General features: G+C 34.4%; 1 protein-coding gene across 1 annotated transcript in view; it reads left to right on the forward strand.

Moving 5' to 3' along the window:
- Positions 1–17,948, forward strand: part of CAND1 (cullin associated and neddylation dissociated 1) — a 53,248-nt gene that overhangs the window by 23,474 nt on the left and 11,826 nt on the right. The window contains exons 3-7 of the mRNA XM_082849874.1: positions 9,790–9,944; positions 11,755–11,878; positions 13,400–13,656; positions 13,737–13,842; positions 15,067–15,212. Of these exons, the coding sequence (XP_082706000.1) occupies positions 9,790–9,944; positions 11,755–11,878; positions 13,400–13,656; positions 13,737–13,842; positions 15,067–15,212 (788 nt within the window). The remainder of the gene's footprint in view (positions 1–9,789; positions 9,945–11,754; positions 11,879–13,399; positions 13,657–13,736; positions 13,843–15,066; positions 15,213–17,948) is intronic.

The following is a 17,948-nucleotide window of genomic DNA, read 5'->3' on the forward strand; positions in this document are numbered from 1 at the left end:
AAATATTAGAAACCCTTAAAAATTTATAAGTAAGTTATTAGTAAGTATAACTTCTGGTTTCATATAAAAATTAAATTATAGAATTTTATGTCATTTTGTATGGCATATAATATCTGGTATCAATTTAAATAAAGTATTGTCTCATTACCTTTGTTGGATTTTCTTATAAAGGTTTTACATTTATTTTAGGCTAAGCTTTTACATATCCTCTGTAAAAAGAGGCAAAAGTATGAGAAATCATTAGTCAGCATAGAATTTCTAGACATGTAGTACAACTTTCTTTAACTTGGAACATTAGCAAGTTTAAAATCAAATGGGTCTTCAAAAAATGGTAAGTTGCAGAATAATGCGAATGAGTCTAGTTTTACTTAAATAATTATTTTTCATCTTTTGTTTCTTTTGCCATGTGCTTATTAATAAACAAAATTGTTTGGTTCAAATTATGTGGTGAGCAATAAGCAGCCTTTAAAAATTATAATAAAATGTAGGCTTTGTCCCAGATTGAGAGGTGAGAGGTACACAGGTCTTTATTCACTTGAGTATGAATCTTGTTAGAAACCTGATCGTTTGAGCTTTTGATGATCTTTTATACTTAAAATTTAACAGGTTGGGGGGAAAATGATGTATATTCAGGAAAATAAGAAAGGAATTAAGATATTAACAAAAGTAATATATTAGGTGATAAAACCCAAGAACTGATTCTTGGAGGAGGGAAAATCCTAATAGATAGAAATTGGAAAATTTATCAAAGAACTCATCACCCAAAAGAAACTCATGCCCAGAAATCTTTCACACAACTCTTTGAAACCTCGAAGAGCAGATAATTCCAGTATAGATAGTTTTTGAACTATTTCAGAACATAAAGTATGAAAACCTTCCAGTCTTATTTTTAAACCAAATACTGATGATAAATTCTGACTAAATACAACACTAAAAAAGAAAACTACACACCAGTTTCATTTAAATGTTCAAAATAAAATCCAACAATACATTAAGTATAATATACTTTGACCAAGTGAGGTTCATTCATCCCAAGAGTATAAGGACAGTTTAATATTATGTGCTTTATTAATATTTTTATTCCATCATGTTAATAGATCAGAGGAAGAAAAGAATAATGTAAACAGTAAGAATTCAATGAAGGAACTGGATGTAAAATTAATGAACAAAAATAAGTAGCCTTCACATAAGCAAATAACCAGTTAGAAGATATGGAAACAAATGTCCATTTATTATAGTAACAGAAAGACAAAATGCCTAGCAATAAATGTGACAAGAAATGTTACAGTGGTGACCTTGGGTGAGGGTGTTGCATGGTTTAAGGTAAGGTTACAATTTTCTTTTTAAAAACTTTCTTTTATAGAAGAAAAACTTTACTCTTGACCAATAACAAAAACATACTCGCAGAAAAATGTACTTGGAACCAATGGAAAGACATCTCAGGTCCTTGGATAGGATAACTCAACAGGGTTGTCAGTTCTCTCCGGGTTATTTTAACGCTAACTTAATTCTAAAAATCAGTAAGTTTTTCCCACAAGCTAGACAAGTTGATTCTAAAGTATATTTTCGTGGAAGGGAGAAGAGGGACAGGGTATTTGCTCAAGATAGACAAAAAATTCCCTGAAAATTTCTGGAGTTGGAGGTGTGTTGGCTAGCCCTACTAGATACGAAAACATACTATTACGTTTATCTAATGAAAGCAGTGAGGTAGTGAGGCATTAATAGACCAGTAGTGTAAAACAGAATGGAAAATATTCGATACATGATGCAGTTGGTGGCATCATGAGAAAAGCTGGACCTTTTTTCAAAACACTGGATAACCATTTGAAAAAGATAAAATTGTGTCCTTACCTCACAACTTCCCTACTTAAGGTCAACATTGTTCACCTTTAATTGGTTTTATGTTGGATGTATTAGTGTTTTGTGACTTTTTATTACTGATTAGTAGTTCACTGATAGCACAATGATATCTTCCTAGGTTTGGCTATTGTGCATAAAGAGACAGTGAACATTCTTGTGTGAGTCCTTTTCAGGACATGTGTCTTTATTTCTTAGGAAGAATGAAATTGCTTTTGTCCATTTAGATTTTTAAGAAACTGTGGAATTGTTTGCCAAAGTATTTTTACCATTTTACGTGAAAGTACCAGTTGTTCCACATTATCATCAGCCGTTGGTTGTGTCACTCTTCTTTTTCTTTTTGGGCCGCGGCATGCGGGATCTTAGTTACCTTACCAGGCGTGGAAGCCTGTAGTCTTAACCACTGGACCACCAAGGAAATCCCGGTTGTGTCACTCCTTAATTTTAGCTATTCAGTTGGTGTATAGGTGTAGTTTTAATTTACATTACCCTGATGACTAATGATGTCTAATGTCATTTTGTCTATTGGCCATTTATTTATTTTTTTGTGGACTTTTCCCTGTTTTTAAAATTGAGGCTGTCTTTTTACTATTGAATTATAGGAGTTCATATATTCTGGATATAGGTCCTTTGGCACATATATGTCTTATAGTATTTTCTCCCAATTTGATGATCTTAAGTTTTTAATTTATTTTAAAATTTAGTTTAGTTTGATTTAATTTATAAATTAATTTCAACTTTCATGGTTATTGCTTTCTGTGCTGAAGAAATCTTTATGTTGCAAAGATTTTTCTCTTGTGTTTTCATCTAAAAGCTTTGTAGTTTCAGCTTTTATTTTTAGTCCTGTGATCTAGAATTAATTTTTGTGAAGTAGGAATTGAGCTGTTTTTTTTTCTATATGGAAATACAGTTGTTGAAGTACCAATTTATTGAAAACATCTTCGTTTTGGTACTGAATTGCTTTGACATCTCTGTCAAAGTCAGTTGACTATAAAAGTGTAAGTCTATTTCTAGACTATTCTGTTCCACCGATCTGTTTGTCTGTTCTAATGCCAGTACCATACAGTTTTATTAGCATAGCTCAGGCTTTTTCAGGCTTGGCTCTGTTGAGTTTTGGGGCCAGATAATTCTTTGTTATGGCGAGGTATCTTGTGTATTGCGTGCGTTGTTGGATGTTTAGCATTATCTGAGCCTTTACCCACTATTTTTGCCAGTAGCATTCCTTCATCCTCCAGTAGGAACAACCAAAAATGTCTCCAGACTTTGCCAAATGTCTGTGGAAGGGCAGAAGTCACCCCTGGTTGAGAAACACTGGTGTAGATCTATAGAAGTCTGAAGTAAGGTAGTGTAAGTTCTCTAGCTTCATTCTTTTCTCAAGAGTATTTTGATTTTTTAAGTTCTCTGTATTTCCATGTAAATTTTAGAATGTTAATTTCTGTTTTAAAAGTAAGCTTGCTCAAATTTTGATTGAGATTGTGTTGAAGCTATAGAAATATTAGGAGAGAATCAACAATTAACAATACTGAATCTCGTAACTGCAAACCGTACTATCTCTTAATTATTACAGTAATTTTTGTTGATTCCTGGGGATAGTCTGTCTAAACAATCGTCATCAGTGAATATCCCCCTCTTTCGATCCTGATTTTGGTAATTTGTGATTTCTCTTTTTTTCCCCCCTCAATTCATTTAATCAGGGATTTACCAACTTTACTAATCTTATCAAAGAACTGACTTTAGGGTTTGTTATTTTCCCTATTGTCTGTTGCCTTATTTAACTGATTGCTTCTCTTTTATTATTCCTTTCTTTCCACTCATTTTTTTCCTTTCTAATTCTTAAACATTTAAAGGTATATATTCTCCTCTAAGTAAATTGTGGTATTTTTATTATTCAGTTTGAAATATTTTTAATCTCCATTGTGATTATTTAGAAGCAATTTTCAAATATTTGGAGACTATCTAGATCTTTATTTTTATTTTTAATGGTTTCTAATTTAATTGCATATGGTCAGAGAACCATACTCTTTAAGGTTTCAGGGAGCTTTATTTGTTTTGGTTTCTTTTGTCTGCTCATTGAGATTGGTTTTATGGTTCAGCATATGATAGGTCTTGGTGGATGAGGATGTTCCCTGTCCACTTGAAAGTGTATTCTACAGTAGTTGGGTATGGTATATTACAAATGTTAGGTCAGGGTAGCTGATAGTGTTGTTCAGATTTATATCCTTTGTGATTGTTTTTTCTTTTCTTAATACTGAGAAAGGAGTGTTAAAATTTCCAACTATAATTGTCAATTTATCTGTTTTTCTCTTTAATGCCAATTTTTGCTTCATGTATTTTAAAGTATGATTAGGGGCATACGCATTTATAATTATGTCTTCCTAATGTTTGATGTTTTTATGAGTATAAAATGTTTCTTTGTAAATACATTTGGAATATATTTTTTCTTGGAATATATTTTTTCTTATGTTCATATAGCTGCTCCAGTTTTTTTTAAGATTAGTGTATCTTTCTCTATTTCAGTTTTTAATCTGTTTTTATTTGTATTTGTTTATTTTTTGGCTGCATTGGGTCTTTGTTGCTGCTCGCGCGGGCTTTCTCTAGTTGAGGCGAGTGGGGGCTACTCTTCGTTGTGGTGCACCGGCTTCTTATTGCGGTGGCTTCCCTTGTTGTGGAGCACTGGCTCTAGGTGTGCGGGCTTCAGTAGTTGTGGCACGCGGGCTCAGTAGCTGTGGCTCACGGGCTGTAGAGCGCAGGCTCGGTGGTTGTGGCACACGGGTTTAGTTGCTCCGCAGCATGTGGGATCTTCCCGGACCAGGGATCGAACCCGTGTCCCCTGCATTGGCAGGAGGATTCTTAACCTTTGTGCCACCAGGGAAGTCCTGTGTTTTAAAATTATGCGTCTTGTAGACAGCAGATGGTTAGGTCTTGCTTTTTTTTCTTCTATTCAGTTTCATAATTTCTTCCCTTTGATATGAGTGTTTTAGTCCATTGTTGTTTATTGTTAAGTATTGATATAGTTAGATTTAGGTGTGCAATTTTACTTTTTTTTTTCCATTTGTTTCTTTTGTTGTGTGTTTTTTTGGGGGGAGTTTGTTTTTAATTGTTTTTTTTCATGCCTTCTTTTGGGTTAATCAAATATTTTATAGCAGCAGTTCTCAAAGTTTGATTTGGGGGTCCCTGGGACATCTGTGACCACGAAAGTTCAAAACTGTAATATGAATAATACTAAGGTGTTATTCACCCTTTGATGCTCATTTTCCCATAAGTATACGGTATAATTTGCTCATTTTCCCATAAGTATACGGTATAATTTCCACAGGCTACATGACACATTATATCACAAAAAATTGAATGCAAAAGCAGATGTGAGAATCCAGTTATTTTAAGCCCAAACATTAATTTGCAAAAATGTGAAACAGCTATTTTTCTCATTTTTTGTTTTTTGGAAAATGTAGTTATTCCTTTAAAATGTTAAATTTATGTTAACATGTGCCTTTATTATTGTTACTTTTAATTTTTAATGTGGTAAGCATTGACAGATACATACAGCCCACATAAAGAAAAATTCTTTGGGGTCTTCATTGATTTTCAAACTGTTAAAAGGGTTCCTGAAACCAAAAGTTGGGAAGTGTCTTGTTTTATAATATTTAATTTTGATTTCGTCTGTTGACTTTTCAGATACATCATCTTTGTGTTATTTTAAAAATTGTCACTCTAGGCTATGGATTATAAATTGCATCTTAAATTTACCACAGTCTTAAAAGTTAATATTGTACCACTTGATATAAATTATATAAACCTTGAAATAACATTTTTCCATTTACCTTCCTCCTGGCTATCTGCTACTATTGTTTTTTAAATTTGTGTGTGTGTGTCCGTAATACAGTATTATTGATAGTTGTGAGAAAAAATATATAGTCTCTTAAATGTAGCCTTTTAGGTATACACACATTTACCATTTCTGGTGATCTTTATTCCTTTCTGTAAATCTGAGTTATCATTTGGTTTAATTTACCTTTAGCCTAAAGAACTTCCCTTGGCAATTTCTGTAGTATAGGTCTGGTTGCCATGTAGTCTCAGCTTTTATCTGAAGTTGTTTTTAATATAAATTTTTATTATTCTACATTTTTAAAGGGTGATTTCACGGAATATGGAATTCTAGGTAGACACTTTTTTCCATCTGTTTTTAGTTCCATCATTATGCATTCAAATTGTTTTCTAAAATAGAGTTTTAGAGATTTTGTAATTGTTATCTGCAGGAGGTTTAGTCCAACAAAGCTATTTTGCCATTTTAGAAGCTACAAGTCTTTAAATTCATTTTTGGAATTCCTTTTATTTCAAATCCCAATTTGTATTGTTTCACATTAGGTCTCTGCATATATGCCATGTCTCTTATTATCATTTCCATCCATTTGGATTGCGCTGTTCTTGGATTTCTCCAACATTTGTTTATTTTTCTTTTCTTTTTTTAATTTATTTTTTATTTACATCTTTATTAGAGTATAATTGCTTTACAATTGTGTGTTAGTTTCTGCTTTATAACAAAGTGAATCAGTTATACATATACATATGTTCCCATATCTCTTCCCTCTTGCGACGCCCTCCCTCCCACCCTCCCTATCCCACCCCTCTAGGAGGTCACAAAGCACGGAGCTGATCTCCCTGTGGTATGCGGCTGCTTCTCACTAGCTACCTACCTTACATTTGGTAGTGTATATATGTCCATGCCTCTCTCTCACTTTGTCACAGCTTACCCTTCCCCCTCCACATATCCTCAAGTCCATTCTCTAGTAGGTCTGTGTCTTTATTCCTGTCTTAACCCTAGGTTCTTCATGACATTTTTTTTCCCTTAAATTCCATATATATGTGTTAGCATACGGTATTTGTCTTTCTCTTTCTGACTTACTTCACTCTGTATGACAGACTCTAGGTCTATCCACCTCATTACAAATAGCTCGATTTCGTTTCTTTTTATGGCTGACTAATATTCCATTGCATATATGTGCCACATCTTTATCCATTCATCCGATGATGGACACTTAGGTTGTTTCCATATCTGGGCTATTGTATAGAGCTGCAATGACCATTTTGGTACATGACTCTTTTTGAATTATGGTTTTCTCAGGGTATATGCCCAGTAGTGGGATTGCTGGGTCATATGGTAGTTCTATTTGTAGTTTTTTAAGGAACCTCCATACTGTTCTCCATAGTGGCTGTACCAATTCACATTCCCTCCAGCAGTGCAAGAGTGTTCCCTTTTCTCCACACCCTCTCCAGCATTTATTGTTTGTAGATTTTTTGATGATGGCCATTCTGACTGGTGTGAGATGATATCTCATTGTAGTTTTGATTTGCATTTCTCTAACGATTAATGATGTTGAGCATTCTTTCATGTGTTTGTTGGCAATCTGTATGTCTTCTTTGGAGAAATGTCTATTTAGGTCTTCTGCCCATTTTTGGATTGGGTGGGTTGTTTTTTCGTTACTGAGCTGCATGAGCTGCTTATAAATTTTGGAAATAAATCCTTCGTCAGTTGCTTCATTTGCAAATATTTTCCCCCATTCTGAGGGTTGTCTTTTGGTCTTGTTTATGGTTTCCTTTGCTGTGCAAAAGCTTTGAAGTTTCATTAGGTCCCATTTGTTTATTTTTGTTTTTATTACCATTTCTCTAGGAGGTGGGTCAAAAAGGGTCTTGCTGTGATTTATGTCATAGAGTGTTCTGCCTGTGTTTTCCTCTAAGAGTTTGATAGTTTCTGGCCTTACATTTAGGTCTTTAATCCATTTTGAGCTTATTTTTGTGTATGGTGTTAGGGAGTGATCACATCTCATACTTTTACGTGTACCTGTCCAGTTTTCCCAGCACCACTTATTGACGAGGCTGTCCTTTCTCCACTGTACATTCCTGCCTCCTTTATCAAAGATAAGGTGACCATATGTGCGTGGGTTTATCTCTGGGCTTTCTATCCTGTTCCACTGATCTATCTTTCTGTTTTTGTGCCAGTACATACTGTCTTGATTACTGTAGCTTTGTAGTATAGTCTGAAGTCAGGGAGCCTGATTCCTCCAGCTCTGTTTTTCGTTCTCAAGATTGCTTTGGCTATTTGGGGTCTTTTGTGTTTCCATACAAATTGTGAAATTTTTTGTTCTAGTTCTGTGAAAAATGCCACTGGTAGGTTGATAGGGATTGCATTGAATCTGTAGATTGCTTTGGGTAGTAGAGTCATTTTCACAATGTTGATTCTTCCAATCCAAGAACATGGTATATCTCTCCATCTATTTGTATCATCTTTAATTTCTTTCATCAGTGTCTTATAATTTTCTGCATACAGGTCTTTTGTCTCCTTAGGTAGGTTTATTCCTACATATTTTATTCTTTTTGTTGCAGTGGTAAATGGGAGTGTTTTCTTGATTTCACTTTCAGAGTTTTCATCCTTAGTGTATAGGAATGCCAGAGATTTCTGTGCATTAATTTTGTATCCTGCTACTTTGCCAAATTCATTGATTAGCTCTAGTAGTTTTCTGGTAGCATCTTTAGGATTCTCTATGTATAGTATCATGTCATCTGCAAACAGTGACACCTTTACTTCTTCTTTTCTGATTTGGATTCCTTTTATTTCCTTTTCTTCTCTGATTGCTGTGGCTAAAACTTCCAAAACTTTGTTGAATGAGAGTGGTGAGAGTGGGCAACCTTGTCTTGTTCCTGATCTTAGTGGAAATGGTTTCAGTTTTTCACCATCGAGGACGATGTTGGCTGTGGGTTTGTCATATATGGCCTTTATTATGTTGAGGAAAGTTCCCTCTAATTCCCCAGATCATACTGCCTACTACTTTTCTAGTCAGGCAGTCAGTCAGCTGTTATTTATTGAGAATCTGTATGTGAAACAATGATCTGAGCATTTATCAAATTAAATTATTTTCATCGTGTCACTAATGCTTGAGAAAATGCATTGGCTCCCAACTTTACCACATCACATTTAAATTCATAGGCCTAACTTTAAAGATTCTCCTTAATATCCCAGGTGTTTTGCCTTTCCTATTTTGTGTTTCATCTGCCTTTTGCATCAAGCAATTCTTTTGACTTCTCATTTCTTTCAGCATGTATTCTATTCATTCTAGTCTCTCATTTGAAGTGCTCTTTTTTCTAACTATACCCCATAAATACAAGTACCTAAAAATCTGTCTCCAAGGTGCAGTCTCCTGTCTGTAAATAAATACTAACATTGAAATTAAAAGTTGTTTTCTTTTTTTTAATTGTGCAGAGTAGTGAATGCCTGCATCATTTCTAAAGTAGTTATGTGAGTTCCTTACCTCACCAACCAGATGGTAAAGTTTTGAAGATAGGGGCCATACTTTTGTTATTCAATACAGTCTTGAATACAATGGCTCCTCAATGAATAGTCATGCAATAAACATTATCTCCGATGTGCTAAATTCTGTGGCAAGGACACGGTGGAAGAGCTTTTCCCAGTTACTTGATACTTTCAAAATTTAAACAAGAAAATAAAAAGAATATAAATTTTTTGGTTCATGAGTTGGAGTTGGTGATAGATGGTAGGAAGGAAGGGTCACAGTTGGGAAAATGTGATACACTGGATGGAATTTCTATTGCAGGTAAATCATAGGATCCTTGTTAGGAGCAGACTCCTAATTAGCCTTCTTATTATTAAAGGATGTTGTGTGTATTTGAAGGGTTTGTCGGGAGAGGGTGAAAGCATCTTCGAGTTTCATGATACTGCGATGAAAATAAGTGGGAAAAAATTGGAAACTGCAAAGAGCTTATTAAGAATTTTTTAACACTCTTATTCATATACTATCTATGTTACAGGCATAGCATTTATTTCGTGTTGACAGTTGCTAGGCAGAAAAGTTAATGTTTTCACTCATCTGTTTTTGTTTATCTAGATTAAAAAAATGTTTTTTCTTCCTTATGTTACAGTCTTGGCCCTTTAGTGAGTAAAGTGAAAGAATACCAAGTAGAGACAATTGTAGATACCCTCTGCACTAACATGCTTTCTGATAAGGAGCAACTTCGAGATATTTCGAGTATTGGCCTTAAAACAGTAATTGGAGAACTCCCTCCAGCTTCCAGTGGTAAGCAAGAATGCCTTTTTCTCCTATTTCCCTTTTATAAATGGAGGTATTTCTCCTCCACCGGTTTTTTTTTTTTTTTCCCTCCCGACCAGGGAGGGAGGGAGGTATCTATCCCTAAAAGATCTTTGTAAAAAAAAGTCCGGAGTCTTATTTTTGCTTAAAAATATTATTTTGATTGAATTTAAGTATCTCTTTGGAATACCAGTTCTGAAGGATATTTATGTTGGAATAAGATTTTATATTGTATTAAATGTGACTTGCAGAATAGAGTTAAGCCAGCCTATGCAATGAGAGAAAAGATAACCAAAATCATGAGTTATTTCTGATTAGCTTTCTATTTTCAGTGTTAATTTTGCTTTGCTTTAGAATTTATGATGTAAAACTTAGCACCATTAAGACAGCTGTGAAAGAGTTCAGTTTACTAGTATCTTTAATTAAGGCTGAGCCTTTTATAGCTACTTATAATTTTTTTAAAATTTAAAACTACAATTAACGAATTTGTCAAGTAATTAGCTTTTGACCTCTGACAGATGTTTATGTAATGTAAGTTTTAGAATTTCTCTTGACTGCTAAGCTACAGGCTAAAATTTCAGGCTAAAGTTACTGTCTCATCTGCAAATGGGGTGAAATTACTCTCTTTCATGGAAAGAGGTATATTGGTAATAATGTAGTCTTAGTATGTAGTTTTCACTCATTTACTTAATAAATATTATTCTCTATGCTAGGTATCATGCTAGATAGTGCGTGTATATTATTTCACTGTCTAAAAATGTCAGTCATATGGGAGGTCTTAAATGTAGATTGTTGATAAGGGAACTGAAATTCAGAGATTAAGTTAATTCATCCAAAGTTTTGATTACCTGGTTGGATGAAGATTCATACCCATTATCTTTTAATCCAAAGGTGATGGTTTTTTTTTCACTGTATCATGCCAGTGTTACTTTATTTCACCAACTCTGAAGTATGTTATTTATAGTTGTATTAGCTACATTGATATTTTCCTTATTTTTTTCCCTCTCATTGAAACATGTTTGTTTTTAGCTGATTTCTGGCTCTAACAAGAATTCTATTAACCATTCAGATTTTTACTTTCACAGTTTCTTGTTTCCTTTTTTTTTCCTCCCTGGTCAGTAACAACACAGATCTACTTTAAAATAGTCATAATCTTTATTGATGAGTCTCCTGGAACAACATCTCTACTTTGTTTGGATTGGAAAGGATCTTATTAGGTTACTAGTAAAGAGGACTTAAAGAGAGAAAAATGTCATCAGTGCTTTCCAATCTAGAGGTGTAAGCACTACAGTTACTATTAGCTCCATAGCTGGCATTCGTGCCAGTGCACAGAAATAGTTGTCCAGTAGACTCTACTGAATCGATACTGTTTTCCCTGTTTTGTGTACTCCTGCAGCGGGGTCTAATTCTTACTTATGTCTAATAAATTATTTGATTGAAAAACCTGTTTTGAAACATATTTTTCTTAAGATTTTTTTTGATGTGGACCATTTTTAAAGTTTTTATTGAATTTTTTACAATATTGCTTCTGTTTTATGTTTTGGTTTTTTGGCCTCGAGGCATGTGGGATCTTAGCTCTCCAACCAGGAATCGATCCCGCGCCACCTGCGTTGGAAGGCGAAGTCTTAACCACTGGACCGCCAGGGAAGTCCCTTGAAACATATTTTTCTGACATGGATCTCTTGAGTCAGTTTTAAAATCAAGTTTAGAGTTGCTGAGTATTTGCTAACTAGCATGAATACAAGGTGGAATTCAACATACTTGCCTTGAAATCATAATCGGTTTCTTATTCATGCAGGCTCTGCATTAGCTGCTAATGTATGTAAAAAGATTACTGGGCGTCTTACCAGTGCAATAGCAAAGCAGGAAGATGTCTCTGTTCAGCTAGAAGCCTTGGATATTATGGCTGATATGTTGAGCAGGTAAACATGACTTGTTTGTATTACTTATAATACAAATATTTGTGCATTTATTAAGAACCCTTTCGGATAAATATAATAAAACTTGGTCTAAAATTATTCATGTTTAAATTGTGTCTGTTTTATAAATGTGTGTGGTTAGGAGTGAGGGAAGAAAAAAGCTAATTATATTATGTAATACTGCATAGCAAGCATATTTCTTGTAGTTTTGAAAAATAATAAAATTTGTGACTTAAACATTTCAGCAGAGTTTTTATATTTTGTTTTACTCTTTGATGTTCTTGAATACAATAATCTACTTGGCTAAGGAAATGTGCTGGTAGGAGTGGCAAGTTTTCCAGTTAAAATAATGCTGGTATTCTTCAGCAGCCATGTTTTTTTAGAGCATGTGTTGTGAGGGTGGAAGGAACTTGGCTTTATATATTTGTTGCTTTTCTACTTTTCCTCTGGAAGTCAAACTTGGGAATATAGAAAGAGATCTAAGCAACTCCAAGGGGGAAGTAACCTTAAAAGACCTGTCAGTTTCAGTTTGTCCCTGATTCTTACAATCATTATACGTCATCATTATTTGTCTGTTATTTGTGGCTAATTCACTTGAACTTGAAAATAATCAAGTGCCTTCATGTGGTACAAATATATAGTAAAAGTGAAGAGCTATCATCCTAGCCCACAAAGAGCTTATACTTTGCGATAGGAGGTAAGAACACAAATGGCTATAATGTAAGGCAGAATTGGACTAAATATTAACGGAGAGTATAGTGTATTTGGGGGTTTAAAATGGAAGGATCCAAGAAAGTTTGTTATGGAAACAGTGGCATTTGAATTTAGTTTTGAAAAGTGGGTAGGGCACAGGTGTCTATGCTTAAACATAGAATATATCAGAATATGTAAGTAGTCTTGAGTTGGGAAACATTGTATTCTAATTTTCCAGAATATAGAATGAATAGAAAAGTGGTAGGAGATCATTTTGATACATTGGAGTCTTGTTGAGGAGGGTGAGGAATTTATGCTTAATTTGATAAGTAGTGAAAATTCAGTTAGACCTTTTTTTTTTTTTTTTGCGATACATGGGCCTCTCACCGTTGTGGCCTCTCCCATTGCGGAGCACAGGCTCCAGATGCGCAGGCTCAGCGGCCATGGCTCACGGGCCCAGCTGCTTCGCGGCATGTGGGATCTTCCTGGACCGGGGCACGAACCCGTGTCCCCTGCCTTGGCAGGCAGACCCTCAACCACTGCGTCACCAGGGAAGCCCCTCAGTTAGACCTTTTGTCCTGCGTGTGACTTGATCACTAGCACTGTCCTGGCAGGACACAGACGTTTGACTGCTATTGAGTCATTGAACTGCACATGTGAAATGATTTGAAAGAGAGGGTTGGACCAACAAGATCGTTGAAACTTAGTGTGTAGATTTGTAGAGGAAAGACAATAGGGAGAAGGGGTAATCAAGAGATGGTCAGAGGGCAGACATTTCAGTAGTACTTGGACATTTTGTATTTATTTGTTTTCTTTTTATTTTATTTTAAGGCAAGGAGGACTTCTTGTTAATTTCCATCCTTCAATTCTGACCTGTCTGCTCCCCCAGTTGACCAGCCCTAGACTTGCAGTGAGGAAAAGAACCATTATTGCTCTTGGCCATCTGGTTATGAGCTGTGGAAATATAGTTTTTGTTGATCTTATTGAACATCTGTTGTCAGAGTTGTCCAAAAATGATTCCATGTCAACAACAAGAACCTACATACAATGTATTGCTGCTATTAGTAGGCAAGCTGGTCATAGAATAGGTAAGAAATATTTATGTATTGAAAAGTTTTCTTTAAAAAATATTAACGAATGTTTATAAGAACTAATATGCTTTTCTTAGGCGAATACCTTGAGAAGATAATTCCTTTGGTGGTAAAATTTTGTAATGTAGATGACGATGAATTAAGAGAGTACTGCATTCAAGCCTTTGAATCGTTTGTGAGAAGGCAAGTTTTTAAGATCTATATTTTTCAAATAAAAATTTTTCTTAAGAATAGAGTAATAATTAAGATGTAGATCAGGTGGGTGAGGAGAAATGGGTTTTAATGACAGCTGGGATTGAGTTTTGGATTTCAAATGTGTTTTAATTAAGTTTTTATTAAATAATAACTGATAACCAATACAGTATTTGAAGTGAGTATCATCTTTATTTTAAAATACAATCCTTACATTTATTTTGAAGTGTTTCCTTATTATTGTTAGGACTTTTCTTAAAGAACTTGGGAAAGGTATTTATAATTGTCTTTCAGTTTACTTTAATGATGTAGTCTTTATCCTGAGAGAGTACCAGGATAAATTAATTATCTGGTCAGAAATGTATACTAGTGAATTTCATCTCTCTTCAACAGTTTTTGAGATGTGTTACAGCCATTTTGCTAGGGCAGTGATTCTCAGTTTTGGAACCTTGGTTCTAATAATAAAAACTGTATTTATGTACAAGAAGGCCATACTGGCTAAGTAGTGAGATTTGGGGTGTTTTTTTTTGCTTTTGGCTAGAATTGACAGTGTAGTAGCACAGTGTCTTGAGACTTCACTGTTGTTATTTGCAGTAATTATAGGTAGTTATTTGCCACTCATGGTTTTTGATAAGGAGCTTTTATAGTCATATCAAATTGTTAAAATCAGAAATTGTGGGATGCATTTCTGTCCTTTTAATTGAGAAATACAAATTATTTCTTTATTGTTGGGCATTTATTATATGTTCTGTCTTTTCTCAACATAAAGTTAGAAGACCAAGCCTAGATGAATGTACACTGGCATTTTCACCAATAATCCTAGTTACTGAAGATACATTTATCTGGGCTTGGTGTTCTAGCCGTGTGTTGAGAAGATAGAGCGTATACAGATTTCTCTGTGTGACCCCACACTAACTACGTCATACCGTTTATTATAAGAATCATCTGACTTCAGAGATGTTAAAGTGTGTGTGGGGGTGTGGAGTTCATCTTAAAATTGATTTAATAAGAGTAATTTGAAAAGTAAATCTTTTTTAAAACATGAAGTCAGTGGGAGGGAAAGATGAAGGATCATTGGTGTTGAGGGCTGGAAACCACTTTCCTATACTATGTTAAAGGGAAGGGAAAAATATCTGGTAATAAAGCAAAATTGGCAGATACTGAATCAAGGAAAAAAGTATAATTATTCAAGGCAGCTTTTGTTTTTTTCTTCAGATGTCCTAAGGAAGTATATCCTCATGTTTCTACCATTATAAATATATGTCTTAAGTATCTTACTTATGATCCAAATTATAATTATGATGATGAAGATGAAGATGAAAATGCCATGGATGCAGATGGTGGTGATGATGATGACCAAGGTATTTCAAATTAAGTAGAAGGAATTTGTTACATTTTCATGAAAGACCCAGTGTTATAGATGGAGGTGATTCTTACCCAGATTGTACTGTGTTTGTTTGTTTGCTTATGATAGTGAAAGCGGAAATAACCACAATATTCAACAAGAGCAAATTGATTAAAAAAATTATGGGGCATCCATGTATTGAACTGCTATGCAACATGTTCAAAATCATGTTCTTGTTAAAGCAGTTAATAAGTTGAATGAAAAGTGGGTAGCAAAAATTACTGTCCCAGTTTTATTTTTTTAAATATGGTGAAAAAAAAGTTACTAGTGTTTTTCTCTTGGCAAGCAATTATAAGTGACTTTTGTTCTTTATTTTTCAAATTTTCTACAAAGTGTTTTTGTAAGGAGGGAAATGAATGTTATTTTAAAAATTGTACCTATAGATAACATATTCATAGCAGTTTGGTTGGTTTCATACATAGTTACTTTAATGAGAAATCCTAAATATTGTTTGAGGCTCCATTTAACTTTCATGAATAATTTAAGCATTTCTGAGGCTCGTATGATCGATGTCATTGTGCTGTGATTTGTGGTATTTACTCTGGAAAGGAGTAGCACTTCAAGGACACAGGGTTGCTCATGTTTAGTTGTTTCTGCTAGTATTCAAAGAATCATAATAGAAATGTTTAAGTTATTGGGTATATGCATCGGTGGATTTCCTGTTAGTTATACTTTTAAGTTTGATTCTTTGAATGAATTTAGGTAATGACTTTGCTCTAAAGTCTGTAATTTCATCCATCTATTTTTTTTAAAAAAAGGGTGGAAAAAACCTCTCTTAATCCCATTTTAGAGTCAAGCAGATACTGCCCAGTTTCTCTACCCTACAACAGAACTCTTCAAAAGAATGAATGCTCTCCAACTCCTTTTTTCCTCTTTTCTCTTAAATCCAGTCTTCTGGTGATTGCCAGTGACCTCAGATGTTTGAGTCTGCCTATTCCTCAGTTCTCAGCAGCATTTCTGTATTTAACTTCCAGGATACCACACCCTCCTATCTTTGTGATTACTCCTTTTCAGTCTCTGTGCTGGTTCCTCTTCATCACCCTGACCACTATACTTTGGAGTATTTCCGGGCTTAGTCCTTGCCTTCTCTGTTATGTTCTTATGATCTTGTTGATTTCATCTAGTCTCTTAGCTTTAATATCAATATGCTGAAAAGCCAAATTTTACCTTTATACCAGACCTTTCCTGTGAATTCCAGGTTCATATATGCAACTGCTTAACTGATTTACTGCTTAGATGTCTAAAATATCTTCTCTCCACCCTTCCCCCACTGCCTGCCCGACCCTGTTTCTTCTTTAGACTTCTCCATCCCAGAATGGCACCTCCCTTCTTCTTAGTTTTTCAGGCCAAAAACTTTGGGGTTATACCTGATTGCTTCTTTTACACACCCTCCTCATCCAGTCTCCCATCTCAGGGCTTTCCCCTTACTTCATACTCATATATCTATCTCCCTTTGCAGCATTTTTATTTTCTTCATTACACCTAATCATTTTCTGATACACTGAAATTATTTTCTACCGTACCAGGATGTAAGCTTCATGAAGGAAGAGATTTTATTTTAGTCTTTCTTTATCAATTGCTTTATCCCAGTGCCTAGGACAGTGCTTGACACACATTAGACCCTCAGTAAATGTGTTATATTAACGAAGGGAAACCTTAGCTTATAATAGGAATATCCTTTGAAAAAAGGAGTAGCATTTTACGTTCCAGATTTTTTGATTGTTGGCTTTTTTAGTGTGGTAAGTACCGATGTTGAATAACAAACCAGGTCCTTCGGCTGCTTTATCAGGTACATGGATTATACCTAATAAATATCTTTTTATCATAGTGTTATTGTAACTTATAAAACCAACATAATTTTCGTGATTAAGCTGTTTAATTTTTTATAACCTTTAAGTATATTTCTGTAAAGTAATTCCTATAGTTGGGTTGCCATTGGAAATTTTTCATTTATTTATGTGCTTTAAAATAATCTATTTGGTAGTACCCTATAATTTTTCTTCAAATAGGTATTGGTGAATAAATCAAATGCCTTAGTTTAGCAGTATTTGGTTGGGTTTTACTATAAACTGCTAAGATGAAATTAAGTAATCCTTCTGGAGATTGGAAAATTTTCCAAGGCATAGTTGGCTACATTTAGCTGTCACTAAGCTAATTGGAATATAAGCCAAAGAAGTGATGGTATCTTTTTTCTCCCACTGAGGAATCATTTCAGGACTATAGTTCTTATATCTAAGAATAACAAAATTATTGTTAGTAATTTTAGACTGTCCTGAGAACTGCTAATTTGTAGGCCATCCTCCTGACTTCATGTTACCCAACTGATTCGGCTTGATGTTGTTAGAAGGAAATAATTTTCAGAGATTTCACACACACAAAAGTTAGCAAGAATAGTAAGTGAGAGAGAATTGTTAATGCTTATGCTTGGAATATTGCTTTAATGTTTAACAGGAGTTTGGAGAAGCTGGTGCTCTGCTATGTGGGCAGAATTTTCTTGTTGTAATTGAGAAAGTATAGTTTATTTAAGCTGTATTAATAAGATAATATCTTGAAAGGTTGAGAATATGCATATTCGTTCCTAATAGCCCATCAACAAATTTAATGAAAAGCCTTGTAGTCACAAAGAAAGCTGCTGTCAGGATTCTTTTTCTCCCCTGAAAAATTAGTTTCACAGCATGACCTGGGATTGGTG

Source organism: Leucopleurus acutus, assembly GCF_964270905.1.
Source record: "Leucopleurus acutus genome assembly, chromosome: 11".
NCBI lineage: Eukaryota > Metazoa > Chordata > Mammalia > Artiodactyla > Delphinidae > Leucopleurus > Leucopleurus acutus.